The sequence below is a fragment of the Neodiprion fabricii genome, chromosome 1, assembly GCF_021155785.1.
Source record: "Neodiprion fabricii isolate iyNeoFabr1 chromosome 1, iyNeoFabr1.1, whole genome shotgun sequence".
In the NCBI taxonomy this organism is placed as follows: domain Eukaryota; kingdom Metazoa; phylum Arthropoda; class Insecta; order Hymenoptera; family Diprionidae; genus Neodiprion; species Neodiprion fabricii.
In genome coordinates, this window is record NC_060239.1 from 23,555,482 (window position 1) to 23,576,131 (window position 20,650).

Consider the following 20,650-nt stretch of genomic DNA (forward strand, 5'->3'; position numbering starts at 1 on the left):
ACTTTAGGTGTGGCATGGTTAGGTAAAGTCATTACTCTGAGACTTGACAGATTCTTAAACTTCTCAGTTATCTGACATACTCTGTGATTGGAGCGTGCTTTCTATAATAAATCAGTCGCATGGCATCATGTACAAACTCCAAATATGCATATAAGAAGTTTTGCATGTTGAATACTTTGATTTCATTTTTTACATCGATTTTATCATGATTGGTAGATGGGATAGAGAGGCCTATGTACAAATATAATCGTAGCTTTTTATTTATCATTGCCTCGATGAACAAAACTTTGTATCACAGCTAATTATACAGTATATCAATTTATTTAACATCGTACGTGCGATAACTGAGTTCACAAAAATTAGCAGTAAATTGGTTGCAATAATAGCAGACTATGCATTTGATTTGAGATTCTCCTGTGTAGGACATTTAGATAAGTAAGAGATCTAAAAAATGTTTAAAAAAATTACTCTCAAAAATTAAACACAGAACTCGGAGTGTACGACCGATAGCCCATTGATTACGGGAGGTTCAGAAGCAATGTCACCAAGTAAGGAGAATGTCAAAATACGTTCTCAAAGGCCAGGATCTCGTTTACAAGAATTGGAGCAAGAATTGGCAAAGATTCATCATAGAAGTCCATTGATAACTTCTTCGCCTTCACAACCTTCTACACCTCCTGTGCCCACGGGACAAATATTTCCTACACAACAAACACAGCTCGCTGCCGTTCACCCTGTACCTATTGCTGCTATTTCACCAAGCGTCATCAATTCTAACTCGGGTTCCAATACCCCTATCAATTTGGAACAAACTATCGATAATGCTCCTGAGGCAAGTAGATATTTATTGTTGTGCGTAAGTGTTCTATGTGAGACAGAATATTAATGACTCAGTGAAATGTTAAGGATTTTAACCTTGAAAAGTTCAAAATAATGATATTCCTTGATAGTATAAAATTTCTTGATAGTAGTAGCAATTGCATGAAATTCATTCATTCGCATCTGAAGACAGAAAAATTTATTAAAGTTTTCCTAAAAATATTTTAAAGTTTAATTTAAATTTACTTTACAGCAAGCGATATCAGATCAACCAGTAAGAAAAATATCGAGATTCATGGTATCTAAAGTAGCTGGGCCACCTCCTGTTGATGCTGTACCAACTAGTCAGCAACAAACATCGTTGACAAGTTCTGACCAACAAAGACAACAGCAGGAGGAAATGATGACTAGGCGTGCCGGCCGATTTAGCGTAACTACTCATCATATGGAAGAGATGCAGTGTAAGTACGAATTGATCTTACATAAAAATAAGGCTATCCTTTATTTCTACTTGTAAATGTATTGTATCAAATCTGTGCTTAACCCCTCAAAATTTACAATTGATCTAACCCATCTAACAAGGTATAACATCCTGATTTTTCGAATTTTGTAAATCAGCTCGAGTTTATCTAGTTGAATGTAGAAGTTCCAATGAGATCGTTTTCTTCGTAGAGGAACATTCCAAAATATCATACTTCCATTGATGATTAGTTACATTATCTTGGATCGTTGTACCAGTTCGTGTTGTCTAATTTCAAGAATATCACATTACCATACCTATACATATTCAGAAAGAATAACGTATAATAAAGTACATTGAAAGTATGATTTGTTTCTGATTTTTTATAGGTACAGGTATACCAGTTCAAGTGCTTCATAGCAGAGAAGGCTCCTTACCGCCTACTTCTTCCGCCTCATCCATTGGCACCCTAACGACTGAGGTAACCTTTTTATTTGCTTTCTTATTAAATTCATATTTTCTTAATTGTAAATTATCGATGGACCCACAATATTTATTGCTCTTTAACAAAGTGTTGTGTTGTGCATTTTGTAAATTACTAATTTGAAAGGTAATCATGTATGGCATGGTAGTAATGTTTTGGTATTAATTTATTTAATTTCAATTGTCAACTGTGAATTCTTCGTACCAACTAATATGGATACCAAAGAGTCATAAAATTTTGACTATTACGCATAATACTAGAATATTTTTAGTTAGGTTCTCTTGTGCTATAGAATCATAGATATTGTACTTGTGATTTTCCGTCAATGAAATTACAATGAACAATACACAAGTGAATTAAAAATCGTCCTAAAAGAAAATACTGTCTCAGTACCATGGGCCGAAATATCAGTATTTTTATGGTAATCTGAGATGTTTTGTTGATTACTGTTACATACTGCCACCGCTACTACTATTCCGACTACTACTTCTATTACTACGAGTAAATATATGTGACACAAATGGAACTATATGTCCAGCTAGAAATCAGCGATATTATCATCAAAGTTTTTGAATGATATTGATTTGAAAATATTCTTTTAATTTGTTATGCCGTACAACTGCAGCACTTTTTCTTGTTCCAATATTTGACAATCGCGTGAAACGCTTCACTTCTATCTTGTTCTTCTATCAATAGACAACTTTGAATAGGTCCCTACATTCTTTTTTGGCATATTTTTTTATTACAATATGTTTGGGGTCTATTTTTTGGGGCTCTGTAGTCTCCAGGCAGATTGGTGGACTCTCTGAGGGTGAGCAGTGAAAGTTTGATGGTAGCTACGCCGCCGGGCACCAAAAGCTTTCCCTCCTCCTATTCTTCATCTTTTACCTCTGATTTGTCTTCCCATTATAATTACCAAAGCCCTATTTCCAAAAAACAGTATAGTTTACCTACATCACCAAAAACCGATTTTAGACTTCCCGTATTTCAACCTCAACAACGTAATACACACACCTTTCCGCAGACAACCCTAAACACACAATGTCAAAAAAATGCCTCAATTCATAACGCGATATATTCTACTCAATCTCTAGACCAACAAATTCAAAATATATTTTTGTTAAAACCCCCTCCGGGCTCAAAGCAGCATGTGATACCACGAGATGCTGTTAAAAACGCGCATGATTCTTTCACTCAATGTTCATCTCCTCAAACTCAGCCACAAAAAGATATCCCGCACGATCCTCTGAACCTCGGAGCACAAGCTGAAAATTTGTCGCCGATCACGAATCGACTCCAGGATAATACTCTGCAACATCCTTTGCAAAATCAGGTACAGCAACAGTTACCATTGACAATGCGACAACAGCAATTTCAGAATGTAAATACTGAGCAAAACGCCTCACTGCATGTTAATAATGCACAAAAAAATTTGGGATCAATGCATAAACTTAATCATCATCAAACGCCAATTATCAGTGCCACCTATCAAAGTTATCATCCTAATGGAATCTTGAATCAGATACAAAACGTACAAGCTTCTGGGTCATACAATGCACATAGTACATCCACTGTGTCAAATGTACCATTCCAGGGCACTCTTAGTATGCACCAAAATAATGGAGGCGCTACTTTAGGTACACAAGAAGCACGAAATTTTCAAAGCAATCATCGTATAAAGATAAATCCATCAGATTTTATTCAAAAGCCTATTACTTTTTCAAACATCCAAACCAATATTGCGATGCCTGCAAGCAGTATGATAGCTGATAAAAATTCGATGGATGATATTACAACTAGATTTCAATTCGGTTTTCATTCCTTAGACATTAGCAAACCTAATGAAACACAGATTGGCAAAGATATCGAAGGTACATCTCAAAACTGTCATGAGTCATTGAACTCTGACTCCACTAAAAGTGCATTTCTTGATCATTTTTTACCTCTGAAGAGAAGTTTAATCAGTGAAAAAGTATTACCTGGCTTAGAAAATAATTCTACATTCTTCAATTTTGCTTCGAATTCGACTACTGGGATACCTAATAGCAAAACTGCAAGCAAAACGTCAGCTTTAAATGCAAATACTAACATACCGACCTCAGCTTATTGCACCCCTAAAAATCGGACCATCATATTGGAACCACTGTGCAAAAGTGACTTAAACTCTTTGTCAGTACAGTTTTCCAGTAAGTCAACAGTAAATATACATCAAGAAGAAAGCATATCTCGTGACATGAATTCTATCCCTCTAAACGAAAATCAAACGCATAAGAGATTTGCAAAAATTCGACAGCCTGTATACAGTATGAAAAATTTTGGCGACACAGTGTCTTCATCATCGACTGAGTCAAATAGGTCTTATCTGAAACCAAAATTCGTAACTGAATGCTATGACAAAGAACCTACTGTATCCCAGGGAAAAGAACTTGGGTTTTTCCCAAAGATAATACCCGGAATGTCATTAAGATCGCAGCATGTTATCGATTATAACAAGAATGCGACAATTAAAAATTATGGTATGTCTAGTACTTACTTTAAACCAAAGTCAAAACAGGCTTATGAGAAATATCGTGTAAAATATGCTAACGAGCAACATATTAGAAATATAAACACTGTTAGGTGCAGCAAAAGATTTGCTGATTCTGTTACTGATTTAAGAACCACTTCACCTCTCTCACATGAAAATAGGTACATTGAAAAATTAACACAAGAGTCGAGATCCCCAAGAAGAAATAACCGGCTGCAGGAATTTACTAAAAAAACCAACTCAGAATCGGACTTAAGATCTCCAAATTTTTTCACGTCAATTAAACAAGATCTTCCGGAAGCAATCAACAAAACACACGATATCGGTGATTCTAGAAGAGCATCCAATTCAATTTCCGATCTCAGATGTTTTGGTAGGCAACCTGTCGGTTCTGGAAGACCTGGAGTGATATCTAAAGAACTGAGAAATTCAAAATTCACTCATTCCACAAGCGATTTGTCGCCAAATGAACCAAGTTTATCAAATGCATTCACGAAATTAAATTCACACAATTTTGTAAGCGACGAATCCGCAAACCTAAAGGAAAATAATCGTCTTGCCAGATCAATGATCGATTTAAGATTGTCTGAGCCAAATGATCCAAGTTTGTGTAATTACTGTAATACACCAGTTATTCCAGACATAAACAAATACCGAAGTAGAAAGCAATTTGTCAAGTATGGTGAGAAGCAAATTAAAAATTCAAGGATTTCAAAATTGGAAAGACAATTATCTGGTGGGCCAATAAGACTTCGAAGAAAATCAGTACTTGTTTGCGATTTATTTGAGAAAAGCAATGACTATGAAGAGAGAGCACTTAAGCGTAGAAAGTGTTCCAATACTCCACTCCCTGATTACGTCCGCCACAGAATCAGGCCAGTAAAACGTACACATAGTTACAAGTTATGTGAAGATGAACATTACCTCGCGATTCTTGAGCAATTAAGAAAACACCATGATCCTTTTTTGCAAGAAACTCTACAACAGGAGTTGGGACTTCCAACGAATCATTTGAGCTCTGATTGCAAATGTAATACATCACCTGAACTTCACAGGAGAAACAGTCCATCATTGATGAGATCTTCACGTTACGAACGGCAAAATACCGTTTACCTAAACCATTTGACCCACGAACCCAGACACTTACTCAAAGCCAAATTAAAACAAGCTAAAAGTTTAATTAATTTGAGTCCTGGATACATTGATTCGTCGAAAAATTGCGAAAACAGAGTTAATAATCCCAGAACGATGTTTGAGAGAAACATCGGTGCAAATCATGTATATCACACAATACACGCAGGAATGAAAGTTCCTAATTTTTCAGCATTACTCAACTCGCAAAATACATACAATTCAGATATTATAAACGGTGATTGTGATCTTGAAATATCAAGTAACGATGGATACGGTACTTCAAATCATAAGTTTTTACAAAAAATTGGTAATAACGAAAGACAAGTATATTCAATAAGCAAAAAAGCTAGAAACGAATCTTTGCATCCGTTGAACGTGTGGCAGACTGAGCAAAATGTTAACATAGAAAAAGAAGCAGATGCATTATGTGATAGTAATGATGGTGAATTCTTTCTGAAATCCAGGAACAGTTTTAACTTGTTAGATGTACCGCAAAATGGACCAATAACATCAAAAAGTCTTTTTGGATCCGGAGATTATAGTACAAACTTAGAAATGTTGGACATCAAGAAGGAAAAAGAAAATGATCTACATAGATATTGTTATTCTCCAGGAAGTAGTTCACTATGCTCAAACACATCCTTTCCCAGGTACAATATAGAGAAAATCAGGTTTTTGCAACATCAGTTCCAAAACACAACTCCACCTTTAGTAACTGAGAATAATACTCTTATTCCTAATTATAAATCTATGGTGTCCGGCACAACTGCCTCGCAACGGGCAGCACAACCACATCAGAATCATGTGGTGCATAGGGTAAGACCACCAAGGCTTAAAAGAGAAAATATTGAAACTACATATCATGCGCCATATTTCTAATGAAAAACAGATTTCTCAAGTGACATAGTGCGAATATTAAAATTGGAGGTTCACTGCCACTTTTCAATAAGTTACATGTTAAAAGTTTAGACGTAGCAATAACGTAAACACTGTATATAATAATTACAACATAAAATATTGTATTAGTTGGAAAAGTTTTCAGTCTCGGTAATGCATTATCAATAGTACTTGACTGAAAGAAGTCTGAGATATTTCCATCATTTATTATAAATATGGCCCAGAATATGTTATGATCAAACATGGAACGGTGATGCTAAATACTCGTGTGATCCTTTGTGGTGAAGGGTGCGATCTGTATACGTTTAACTGTCAGAATATTCATGTGTTATTCCTTAGCCAAAGTCATCTATAACAATATTTCCCAACCTTCCCTTTGTGGCAGCTCTCAACAAATTTCAATGGAAAAACTGTAAATCACTTTAACTGAATTACTTTTTGGATGAGATGACAGTTTTTAAATCTGTAATGAGGTTCATTTATGTATTCATTAACTAGGGTAAATTATAATTTAGTATTGCAAAAATGAGTGACTGGAAAATATCGACTTTGATTATTTTTAGATTAAAAATAGAATGCAAGTAAGCGTATCATCGATATACTTTTTTATCGTAGACAGATGATGAGAATTTTTGTAATAGTGCAACAATAATATGGGGTTTCAGATTTAACTCATATTTTCTATTATACTAATTTAACGCTTACAATTATTCATATCTCTGTAACTTGTGCACAGCAATCAACTTGCAATAAGTCCAAGTGTACAGAGAAGACAACATCGAAATATTCGATCTAATGACATTGTAGAAATTTACACATGGCATGCTACTTATCAACTTATTTGCTTATATAGAGCTTAGCAACATTGCGTCTTTCTTTACTTTTAGTCACTTGTATAATTTCTCACAGAATATCATACCATTCCCGCATCTTTTATGCTTCGATAAAAACAGCTTACTTCAACTATAAATTACATCATTAAACAATTGTAAATTGAACAACACATCCAGCCCTATTATAACAATCCAATTTTTAAATTACTGCTTACTAGATGAAAAATTTATGAATTGTGTAGTCAAGTACCGTTACGATACACTTTACAAACTATGTTGGTGTAGCAAATGATTTCTCGATCAAGTTACATGTTACATATTTATATTTATTTATAATTTGATAGAAAAAGAGACAAGGGGTGGGTGAAATGGAGTGAAGTATACATCGGGACAGTGATTATTTGATTGACAAAAATATTGAAACCAGAATAAGAATCGTTAAGTAGATGAATATTCAAGAACTGACAAATGAAAAACTGGACATGTCTTCGAATTGAGTCAGATTTGTTGGGATCACCAGTATACATATTTTTCTATCTGTGGCTGAATGTGTTCATATTAAGCAGCTATCACAAATGGGTATCTTATAATATCTGGGGTGTTAGGTAAAGGAGCAAGTATTGAGAGAGAATGACGGAGTCGTGAAGATTTCGTTTGCCGGTCAATAGTTACAATTCAGATGAAATTTTCCGAATTATCTTACATTGTCTCTGCTATGAGTTTCAATCTTACTCAAACATATAATATTTTTTCCATATCTGATACTGTATAACTTACTCAAACTTGCTCGATATTCAAATTGCAACTTATGATGTGATTTCGATTCATAATTGCAACACAGCATTTGATCTTTATGTGAAATTATGTATTGTTAATGTTTCAGTCTGAAAAAGATGAGAAGAATCAAGTGTTGACACCTAGCGAGGAGTATCAGCTTCTTATTAAAAGGTATGCCTTTAACGTGCATTCAATACAATACTAAATGTTCCTACTATCGTAAGTATATTTGTATATTAACGCTTATTCTATGTACAGGCAAACAACAGAGTTAGAAACCTTGCAGCGCAGACACAGAGAAGAATTAGAAAGATTCCAACAACAACAGCTACAATTATTAATTCAGCAACAGCAACAGGCCAGCGCCTTGCATCAACACCAACATCATCCCCTGCTCTACCACACAGTTGCCTCAACAGTTGCAGGTTGGTATGAGGTTGACATAAACTTTTGAAATTGAAAACTTGACATTCAGATTTAGGTGAATATTAGACTGGTCCAAATAAATCGACTATTTTTTTTTTTTCAAAGTCACTTGTTTAATAATTGTAGGAAGAGAAAATAAGACGCCTGTTATAATTTGAGTCCTCAATATTAATATTTAGTGGTTCCTGAAAGCAATTTTCCATTTTCCATTTAATTAACACTATGAAATAATTTTAGTTATTTCTGAATTTTGTAGCGCAGTAACGAGGCATTCGACATAAGTATCTGCTACATATTTTTTTAGGGAGTTGAATACTCTACGAAAAAGGTCTCTTCTAATTTGTTGATAGCTAAACTCTGTCAAAAGTTATTCAAGGTTAAAGTTGAAATCATGTAAAAATTCACTTTTTTCGAAATGAACGGTAAAAACACTAACTTATCGCAAAATATTATGGTTTTTTTTTTGTAAAGCATTTCAATCGCTATAAAATCCGGTCATTCAACTAATTTTCAACTTAAACAAATTTATTTTTTGCTAAAAAAAAAGGTGCTTTTAAAGTGGAATATATTCTCCGATTTCTCCAACACAAATACTCACCCATGTGCTCTAGACCTCGGTTTTACTCTAGAAGAGCTACGCACAAGCATTAACAAATGTAAGCTTAACAAATCACCCGATCTAGACTGCATTAGCAATGACTCTGAAAGAATGACCAGAAAACTGGACCCAATATCTTCTTTTGCTATTCAATAAGATCTGGGAATCTGAAGTAATACCGGCGGACTGGACAAGCATTGTTATGATCATGATGTACAAAAAAAGAGACATCTCTGATCCAGCAAACTATAGCGGAATCGCTCTAATTAATAGTATCGTGAAAATCTTCACGCAAATACTCCACCTCAGATTAAGAACATGGGCAAATGAAGCTAAAATCATCCCTGAAAAGCAAGCCGGATTCTGCAAAGGCAAAAGCTGCGTTGATAACGTTTTCCTGCTTTTCAAGCGCTATTGCAGATGCAGCTTCGGTTTTCGAAGATTGTCGCGTGCGCACTCTTCATAGATTTTTAACGTGACTTTGACTCTGTGCCTCATGCTAAGCTTTGGTCAAAGTTCAGGTATCCCAGTTGCAGTGCCAAATTCATACGATTAATGAAAAACTTTTACGAGAACGTTGCAAGGCATGTCAGAGTCAACAGAATACTGTCAAAACCTATTCCAATTACCGTTGGAGTGCTGCAGGATGAAATCCTAAGCCCTTTACTTTTTAACCTATATGTGTGACCTGGTACAGTTCTATACATCCGACAATCTGGAAGGTCTGAGCCTTGGGGGAACTGATGAAACTATCATGCTTCTGTAAACCAGCAACATTATGCCAACAAAACCAAGGTAATTGTGTGCCGAACTTCGGGTCGTAGCAGAAAATCCGACAAGGATTTCCCATACCAAGGCGCCAAACTAGAAGTTCTCAAATCGTACGAATGAACAGTGTACCCTTCAGCTGCATGCTCCCGGGGGCTTTGCCGATATCTGATGCCTCCAGAAGATGCAGACAGGTTTCAGGAACTGTACTGCCAATACTATCGTGGTTAAAAGCAAACTCTTGACAGAGTAAGACCAAAATGTGCGGCAGCATAGCCCATTCAACTCTCCTTTACCTTGCCCACCTATGGGGACTGAAAGAAGATTGCATGGAAAAACTTGAAATGGCACACTTGTACTTCTACAAGCAGTTACTTCATCTGCCCAGATGCACGCCTAACTGTGCACTACGACTGGAGCTTGATCTGTTGCACATCTCTCTTGAAATATTTAAGTCAGCTTATAATTGGGTCAACATGATCCTAGAAATGCTAAACACGAGACTACCCAAAGTATATCTTTTTCGACTTATTACTTTAAGCAACACTGGCCTTAACTCAAACAAGCTTAACTGGACTTAACAGCTTAGAGAAATCCTGCAACTCATAAATGAGGACGACATTCTTGACAACCTATCGCCATCCCACTGGAAAGACATCAAAATCACAATCACGGAAAAATTCCGGGCCTACTTGCAAAATAAAGACCTGATCAGGTATGCCCAATCGAGCTCTTGCCCCAGACCATTCTTCACAGATCCAGATTTGACGCTCTTCCCGGTTCGCTTACTATTCGGACTGCGACACCTGCTGCTGCCCCAAATACAGATGAAACTTGTAAACCACTTCACCTGCAACATCTCAGTGAACTAGTTAATAACCAAGCTGTTTCCAAGCCACTCATGTCGTTTTTGCTACAGTTTTGCAACAGCGTCTGTTGAGCATTTTCTTTTGGAATGTTCCCATTTCTTAAACCCAAGAACAAAATTACTTCAGATATCGCCCGACGACACTAACAGATTGAATTTTATGCTAATACTAGATGATCACTCACTTACCGGCTCTAAGTCATTTTTCAATTTCCTCTTGAAATATACTAATATTTTGAACCGGAACACGTAGCCCATGTGCTGTCTCTACTGCTGGAGTTATACATACACTTAATAAATTTACATTTTTCTTTACGATAGGCAATTCAACTACTTCTCTTTATAGCTTTTACTCAAGTTTTCTCTAACCATTTTAGGCGAAACCTCAATTGTACGTAATACGTTTTAATATAATGAAATTTGACAGTGTATTAAAGACTATGCGTCTCACAAACTCTTTTAAATAAATTATACAAAGTGGAATATATTATTGCTTGCTTTTGCTCAAGTCGGAAATTAATTGAATGATATGTTTTATAGCGGTAGAAATGCAAAAATGTGTATCAGAAATTTATATACATTGCCTCGTTGCTGATCTACAAAATTCAGAAATAACAAAAATTATTTTCTCGTTTTCATGAAATGGGAAATGGAAAATTGCGTTCATAAACCACTAAATATTAATATCAAAGGCTCAAATTATAACAAGCGTCTTATTTTCTTTTCCTACAACTATTAAACACATGACTTTAAAAAGAATTGTCGATTTTTTTCGACCAGTCTAGTGAATATAGCATTTCATCAAGAATTACTAAATATGGAACTTTGTAGCGAGACCCTATGCTTTTGTTTTGCTTGTCGATTTAAAAAAATTTCGGTTCTACTTTGAAAACAGATACATTTTACCTTTGAAATTGTAGCATAAAAGCTTCTGGTCAATTATTTTTGTCTATGAATATTTGTATTGCTTTTTATAACTTCATTTCTTTTAAATTTGACACTATAAATTTACGCAAGTTTTCAAAATTAGTACATACACACATATTTACTACAATACGTTTAATTTCTGTGCCTTTTTTACTGGCCTTGAGATTGAACAGACGGTCACACGCAGTATAATGGGTATGATAGCACTTAACCATTTCTTTATCTTACGTTTATGAAATACTAATAAGGAATATACGAACTACGCCATATTCATTTTGTTGCATGACAATACTTGTTTTCGCTTGTGTATTTTATTACAAACCTTAGTAAAGATAATGTAGAAACTTTTAAAATGATATTTTATGTATATAACATAGGGTGTTTCTTTTGGAAGCAACATCATCTATTCTTTCCCATCTCAAAAACTATTTCTTTATATGAAAAAAAATTTCTGCTGATAGCTATCTCTTGAATCCAATTTTGAAGAGGAAGGTGTAGTTCTTTTTAAATCGTTACCACTCAATCACATTGTGTGGAGAATTAAATTCTGTATAAGAGTGTCCTCTCAGTGATATCAGTATACACACTGAATTAATTGTTGCAATATTCTCAGTGTCCCACAAATCATTATTTTTTATTCTAAAATACATAAAGTATAATTTTACGTTTGACCACTTACTTGAAAAATATGTGCTCTACGTCCACATTTAAGAGGTGATTTCGCTTCACAATATTTTCAAAATATGATAAATTATTCATGACCTTTTGCCCATCAACCGTGGGTATAAAAGTTTATTTATCATCAGGTCAATTAGAGAATTACCAATCTTTTACACAAGATATGTTATATACGCATATGTTGCGATAATTTCAGTTTTTATTTCGAATCAAACCATACAATTCAATTTCTTTCAGGGCAAACAAGATCGACTGGGATGGAAGATTATTTAATGTTCAGTACTGCGCCTCAGACACCACTACAAAAAATGCCTGGCCAATCATTAGATACCGAAGAAACTTTGAGGCTAGCTATGCAAAAGCTGAACCAAACCCCGCAATCTTCTCAACAACAAGCTACCAATATTCCACATGCTTATGTTATCCCTATACCGGTTATGCCTACTGAGAATGTGCAAAATATGACACAACATTCAAGTAATTATACCAGTGCGACAAATGCCAACGAAACATTAGAAACAATTGGCTCAACAAACGGTCCAACTACTTTGAATCCTGCACGTTATCAGTTTGCACCAATTATACCGGATGGAGCCAATTTCAGTGGACCTATGTCTGGTAGTTTGGTAGCTCCAACTCCCATATCTGGTTCTACTGCTAACAGTGGTTACCTCCATTATCATCAGGGACCAACATTGGCAAATTTTCAAACATTTGGGTATACCCCTCATGGCGGATTCTTCCTACCAGCAGGTTACCGATTGATCTACGCCCCTACCAGTAGTCCTCAGTCTCAGCCTGCCACGCCCGCCACTCCACATTTGGGTAATTCACATAACGGCACACCACCAGGTGAACCCCAGCATTGTTCCGAATACAATACGACTCTGCAACTCGACCAGTAATCCAAAATATCAAATTTCTTAGCTTTCAGTCAATATAACTAATTTGCTATTCAATATTACTATCACGTTATTAATATATTGTCATTTATTATTATTGCCATTAGAAAACTATCATTATGATACAATGTTCATGTGTAATATTGTATCATACAATAACGATATATGTGTGCATGCAAGTAGGCAAGCAAGCATATATGTACATAGATTTGTTGGTTCGTTGTGGCGTACGATTGTTGATTTACACGCGCGTGATTGTGACTTGTAAAATATGACCATACGAATCATAATATATGGGGTATTCAGAGAATTTCTACCTAAGATTTCTACTGCATCTCTCAATGGTTGTACCAGAGACATTGCCTCATTAGAGTGTATGAAAACAGTATAAGAATCAGCATTTATGGTAGCAGTAATTTTTGATCGACAGCTAAACGTTTGATTTCACATCACCTACTTATATCCCTAAAAGTGTTGAATGGTTCACAGGAGTTACTGGGGCAGTGATTATTTTTGACCGTCTTTTTGATTTGGACCTAGCAACCAAAGCACAGGGTAAATCAATGCGTTGTGCATGTTTGATCATGTTGAGATTATATTAAGTCAGTATGGTCTCTGGTATGGATGTTAAAGACTTACAATTAAAGAGCAGCTTCCACGTGGTAGATATGAAGTATAAAGAATGGATTTATGTGAACGAAAAACATGATTGATTTAGTCACTGTTACGCTTTCATGTAATCATTTTAGCCAATTTGAATACTACAATGAATAATAAGTTATTACCCCGCTGGCTATGCCATATCTTATCTATCACTCAACCTCTGTTATTTTTACTCTCAGTGTGTTAGTTTTAAAGAGTTACTTCTTTTTGGTACTATAATATATCTTACTTGAAACGTTTCAGTTGCATTATTATATCGCAGTGTGCAGAGTTCTGTAACATTAGAACATCATATTTTAACTTCAATCCCAATAATTGCACTCAATCCTAATATTTCTTTCAGAAATAAAAATTAATTATTATTTTTTTTTTGCACAAGTAAGTCAGAAATATTTTCAACTCCCTAATGAACACCTTACTCATTTCACTAATAAAAATAATGTTTAAACTCCAATTAGTAGGAATGTAGTTAATCAAATTATAAAAAATTCTATAAACTTATTGAATGCGAGTAAACTTGACCAATGTAATATCTAAATGATAATACAAAGATCATATACCACCACTATAGGCCACAATTTTGATAAACTATAAGCAAGTATTAGGTGTACACTTACCATGAAGTGAGCATCTTTCTCACGTCCAGATAGCTATTCGTTTTCTAGCAATATCTTATTTCAAGTGGAGTATAAAGATGGACGACAGTATGGGCTGTAGAAAATTGATTATACTAGATGCTGCATATTGAACAGAAAATGCTAATTTGTTCTCATACTTTGCACATATTTTGGCTTTCAATAATTCTCGTAAACGACCCAAAGTAGAGAACAAATTATTATGCCGTATCACTTCGAATGGTATTACTGAATGAAAATTTGCCTAATTATCATATCTTTTGAGTAAGTTTGAAATATTATTCAGCACACTGTGTAATTATGCAGAATTGTTTCAACATAAATCCCTACAGGTTATCTTTGCAGTGGTTTTGCGTGTGTCCCACTAGTAATATCGACATATTGGTATAAAGTAAAATATTGTTATTTCGATTAGTTTATTCCTTGTATATTTTAAGATAATTTTTTTTTAAGTTTTACACTACCTTGCATAGGCTTTTTAATAATCTACAACTACCAAGAATTTAATGGATAACGAAACCTGAATATATTGTGTAATTGTATAGGAAATTAAATGAAACGCCATGAAAGCTTGACGGAGGCTGGGCATTGGTATAGATAGATATTTAAATTAGGTTGCAAAGTTTCAAATAAGTTGCGAATACTGTGTGTTAAAAATTTAAATTATTCAAATAAAAATGATGAATCTAAAGTGCAAAAGCTGCTCCGAATCCAGCTTTGCTTATAGCTGAGTGTTGCTCATTGCTATTTTGAATGATAAATTTGTTAAAAATGAAGCGTAATGAAATGCTGTAGTGAAACTCTGCAACCTCTAAATCAAAACGTTCACTCCAAAAATGAATGAATATTTATGGTATAACAACTGCAGTATTAAATTATTGGATTCACGTTCTTTCCACATACTTATGAGTGTAATCTCGCTACAAACAATCTTCCACATTAACAAAAAGAGGAAGTTCTTGAATAAAAGGTGCAGTATTGCTCTAAGGAGTAGAATATCATATTACAACAATAGTACAGTGCGGTCTTCGTATTAAATTATGATTCGCGTTCGGATTTACCCGTCCACTTTTCTTATATTTTCCTTTTTTTTCTTTATATACGTAAAAAATGAATATACTAAGACATTAATTACATGATTGAAATTACCTTTCGTCAGACATACTATTTTATTATTTTACTATTGATATTAAAATTCAACTATAGTTTTTTTCATGTTATTGAAAGTAATTTGATCTTCATAATCAATTGGAGTTTCAAAATCTGCTAAAAACTACAAAGAAAATTAAAGAAAAAATTGAATGGATTCCACAATTGACAATGAATACTAAATTAAAATTGCAACAGGTGGGCGCAGGACACCAGTGAATATATCTACTTCACGTAAAAATTTTAGTGCAATAAGCTTCAAAGAGGATGCACATCTTTTTCAAACTCTTACGGTTTACAAAAAGCTTTGCCAGCTTAAAAATTTTACGAATACGCCGTTTCGAAATTGAAATGACTGAGAAAGTGATGATTGGAGTATAAAATTTAATAACTGTGAGAGAAGTAGTTGATATTAATATTGGTCTAAAAATCTATTACCTACTTTAATCCGTATTTATTTAAAGTTTCTATTACTTGAACATCGATGTATGATTTTACTATGCGGTATAGTGGGTACATTTGATTTATAATCAATGGAAAAATTTCTGAATTTATTAATGAAATGCAGCGAATGCTTATCAAATATTCTACAATGTACGTCGAGAACGATCAAAATTTATGATCAATTAACTTCAATTGGAAACATTGCACATCTGTAGTACACATATGTATTTGGAAATACACGAATTTTGGATTTCGATTATTTATAGAACAATGCACTCTATTGCTTGCCAAAAATATTCAACACAAAGCTTATCTTGATTCTAACAATACTAATCTTGATTGCATAACGGAAAAATGAAACTATCAATTAATAATAAGAAAAATCAATAAACTGAGTTGTACAGTAACTATAGAATAATTAAGCTAAGCTTTATCCAATCAGTGGATTTCATAACAAAAAAATTAATAAAATAAAATTATATAATGATTAGGCAAAAAAAAAAAACTCATTTTAAACAATTAACTAAATATATGTAAATTAATGTCTCTTGTGCCGGATGGGAAGTTTCTAGTTAGAGGTTTGATGAAGAGTTGAGCAAGTTAATTCACAAAGACTGATTAGGTAAAAAAAAATCAGTGATTTAAGGAACGAAATGTTATTTGAAAAAAAAAAGAAAATAAAAATAGAAAATAACAGATATCGGTGTATGAGAATAAATATTTTGATGTTTTGATAGCTAAATATTTCATATGCCGGTATGTATAGCAGTTGTAAGGTATTGGGTGTGACAGAGGATACTAACAGCTTAAGGCATGTGATTTGCGATTAAACATACCTATTGAAAGACATTCGCCGTCAGTTGGTAATTATTTTTTAAATCGAAAGCTTTGTTACAGCTAAGATAAAAGAAATTAATGAAAAAATCAATAGATAAACAAATGAAAATAGCAGTGTTGTAATAACAGTACAATAATAATAATAATGGTAATAGTAGCGCTGTAATTGAAAAATCTGCCAATGAATTTCAATTTTAAGATGTACAACTCACTCGGTTTTCGATTGAAACAACACTCGTTATCTCCGATTCTGTAAACAGTTTAAGTTTTCATTGGATTCGTTGAAAGTTCATTTTTTATTATATCTGTAAATATTTTTAAGTGTATGATTACATATTAGGTATATGTTACTATCAAAGACAAGATGCAATTGATAAAATACATAATATTATTTGAATTCTATCGTATACAAAAAATTTAGAATGTTAGAATTGGCGCGTAAAGAAAATACATGCACATATGAAACGTGCGTACATATATGAAACATATATTTATACGTTTTGTTAGTATAAAGGTATTGATAATTTCAAAAAGTAGATTTATCAATAAAAAAACTTTTAGGCTCTCAAATTTAGGTATATGCTGATCTACATCATATGGCTAGTAGTGGAGGTTTGCAAGCAGCTGCACATGAACGAGATACACTTACCTAGGCGCGAATTCAGTGGCTATTCAAAGCTTGACCGTGCAAAATTTTTCAAATATTTCCGTACCAAATAGATCGAAGGGAATTAAACTAATTTAATTCAGTGTTCCAATTTTACCTCTCGTTTTTCAAGATTGATAATCACTAATTTATGAAGACTACTTCTCCTGATTAACTTCATCAAAATAATGATAAAAATACATTGTCAATGTATATTTTGATTTGACTCCAAGAGAAGATTGTAACATTTATTCAGAATAAATTACTAACTTGTAAGAGATAGTGAAACTCTCCACTCCTAATATAAGGCCGATTATACTAAATTTACCGTAAAATTTATCTCTGGATATGAATTCATTATATGTAGCAGTTACGATAACTAAAAATCACTGTTACTTATGTATTTATGAATCTTGTAAAAAAACAAAAGAACGATCATTATATATATTATGCGTTGTCTAAATTATTATTAATGTATAGTATAAAAAGAATAGTTTGGTACTATAATTAATAAATCAATCAGAATCAATCAACAATTGAGCCACAAATGAGTAATGGAGCATTGAAAATAGATAATTCCTCAAAAGAATATACATATTGGAAATTTCTGGTCAAAGAGGTTATATACAGCGGTATTACAAGACCTAGAGTCGCCTTGAATAGCTCTAGCGGCCTCTGTTTTCCAAATATTCCCTGTACAAATGTTTCAATGAATCTAATCGAATTATCTTTTGCAATACTATGAGTAGATCTGTAATAATGACGTACTTATAAGCACATTGTAACTGCACCGAAGTTTGTGGATCTCTAATTGTCAGGTGTGTAGGTATAATCACTTTCACTGATAAATAGTCAAAAAGACCAAATTGAAAGGTTTCGAAAAAAACAAAAACAGTAATAATTTAAAATTTTGAAATCGTGTATAGAATGAAAATTAAAATAATGGGTCGATGGAAGCTGTGGCAAATGTGTAAATCCCCAAGTAATAACGAAATGAATGAATAAAGTTAACAGAAAGAAAGTATTGATATAATACATATGTTGATAGTAAAGACTTTGATGATTGTGAGGAGTATTTAGTGTTTCATCAGAGCTGGTAGGAGGGTTTGTTTATAAATATATTGCTTTCATTTCGTTTACTGTTTGTCATAAGCTGTTGTATTGGATTGGTAACGCAAGAAGGCCACTTATATGAAAGGAATATGAAATACATTTATTAGATTGTTTTAACTAAGTATATATTATTATATTATTTAACTAACTGTATAACTTTCAGGATAGATAGATAGATTATTACCCTTTACATTTTGAAAGCCACAGTTCCTTCTCTGTAGTCTTTAAGCATAAGTTTAGACATACATTTATACATATTCATATACACAACATAAGGTGTGAGCGCGCAGAATACAGGTTCAGAAAAAAGATCTACTACTCTTCACAGACTGATTTTTCAGAAGATTAAGAAAACAGCTAACTTTAGATGATAGTGAATTTACATGATAATCACCTAAGCATAACCACAATTATTAAACTATACAGCATACTTCATTATAACTTATCCTGTATTGATTATTGTATTTATTATCGTTGCATTGTTTTAGGAAAGGAGAAAGATATGATAGGCAATTTGAGCTTTTAACTATACATAGTCAATCTGTGTTTTACTTGCTTCACCCTACCAGCTATTTCATAGCCAAATCATTGGATTTATTGTTGACAGAAAATGAACAATGTCGTAATCTGACAAAACTTCATTGGGTAAGAGAAAAAAAGCAACAAATGGAATTAATTAATTATTTTAATTACAATTAATTACAACTTGGGATTAAATTACACTTTAAATTTATATTGATTGCAAGGCATTAACTCATTTTTCCTAGTTGCAGGTTTAGGTAACTTGTTTTTGAACATACAGTCAAGTCAGTTTCTCAAATCATGGTTCTTGTTTACTATGAAGTGCTTCTTGTATTTTATCTTTATGCCCTGTCTACTACCACAGATTACAAGTCCTTAGACTACGAATTATTGTAAAATGGATTTAAACAAGAGCTCGAGTTACATTATAACATTGTACTGTTGTAACAGGTGTGCTTTTACAAGTATGCTATAATAAAAAGTATCTCTGCTAAAAAAATGTGAAATCGAAACAGTCATAACTGCAGCGTGAATAATAATTGAATAAATAAATTTTGAGATCGCAGTAGAGAAAATATTGAAAGGTGTTTTTTCAACGTGTATGTGTACATTTAGATTTATATTTATTTCTTTTCACAATATACAAAGTTTAATTTTTATTTCCTTAAGCAATATATATTTACACACTTCTTTTGTGTTATTCATCTATATATCAACTTATCTTATTCCTATTGTGGTAGTTAAATTGGGCTGATGCAATCAAAATCAGTAAGAAATGTAAGAATGTTACAATATATAAATTTTTACAAAACGTTCTAACTAAAATTCTCAGAACTTAATCAGTTCATACTTTTCATAATTTTTCTTGCAAGAAACGGTCATGAAACGTACACGCGATCAGTTTAAAAAGTTTCAGAATAAGTTATCCCAGATTATAACACAATAGCCGCGTTCAAGAAATTTATATATCATTTTACCGACATCGCATTAGCCGATTCAGGTTAACTTAATTAGCGCATCTCCAGACAAATAATTACGCATTTTCATCTTGAGTAGATCTGTGAACAAAATATGTAAATAAAATGAAATATAAAATGATAAAATATAGAATTCGCAAATATTATACACACTTCCAGAGAATGATAAATTAATTCAAACAAAAATCATACAGTCAATTTACCTAAAGAGTGTCGAGACTTTTTTTACGTGCATAAGCACCCATACAGGCGAAAAATCCCATTATGCTGATGAATAGCCCCAAAATAAGAGCTAACGTGTCGCCAAAATCAAATCCATTTGAGGCGGACACAAGATTAATATTTGCAAACAGTGCCAAAATCAAGTATAACAACATTTTTCGTAAAGTACCGTATATTTCTTTGACACTACGAGGTAAGGTTAAGTTGTACCGAACGGTGATGTGTTAGATGGAGGTGGAATGTGATTTCTTCAATCAATTCACTGATTGGTCGCGCCCCTTCCACCCCCATCCGTACAGTAGTGAGTGTGCGTGTACAGGAAAACATTATTTTTAGGGAACTCT

The 20,650-nt window shown here is 33.4% G+C and overlaps 1 protein-coding gene and 1 long non-coding RNA gene across 10 annotated transcripts in view; one reads left to right on the forward strand and one right to left on the reverse strand.

Moving 5' to 3' along the window:
• Positions 1 to 19,125, forward strand: part of LOC124180174 — a 47,593-nt gene extending 28,468 nt beyond the window's left edge. For 7 of the 9 annotated variants that reach the window (XM_046565354.1, XM_046565335.1, XM_046565372.1 and 4 more), the window contains 7 exons: positions 488 to 832; positions 1,073 to 1,280; positions 1,669 to 1,760; positions 2,545 to 3,096; positions 8,038 to 8,102; positions 8,190 to 8,356; positions 12,434 to 19,125. In XM_046565354.1, coding sequence (XP_046421310.1) covers positions 488 to 832; positions 1,073 to 1,280; positions 1,669 to 1,760; positions 2,545 to 3,096; positions 8,038 to 8,102; positions 8,190 to 8,356; positions 12,434 to 13,101 — 2,097 coding nt within the window. In that variant the 3' untranslated portion in view covers positions 13,102 to 19,125. The remainder of the gene's footprint in view (positions 1 to 487; positions 833 to 1,072; positions 1,281 to 1,668; positions 1,761 to 2,544; positions 3,097 to 8,037; positions 8,103 to 8,189; positions 8,357 to 12,433) is intronic. The other 2 variants (XM_046565382.1, XM_046565402.1) reach the window with 2 other exon arrangements.
• Positions 19,126 to 19,357: 232 nt separating this feature from the next.
• Positions 19,358 to 20,587, reverse strand: LOC124180474. The gene is made up of 2 exons (XR_006870266.1): positions 20,288 to 20,587; positions 19,358 to 20,165 (listed from the first exon to the last, which is right to left on the reverse strand). It is a non-coding gene; the product is annotated as an uncharacterized LOC124180474 (long non-coding RNA).
• Between the last annotated feature and the right edge of the window lie 63 nt (positions 20,588 to 20,650).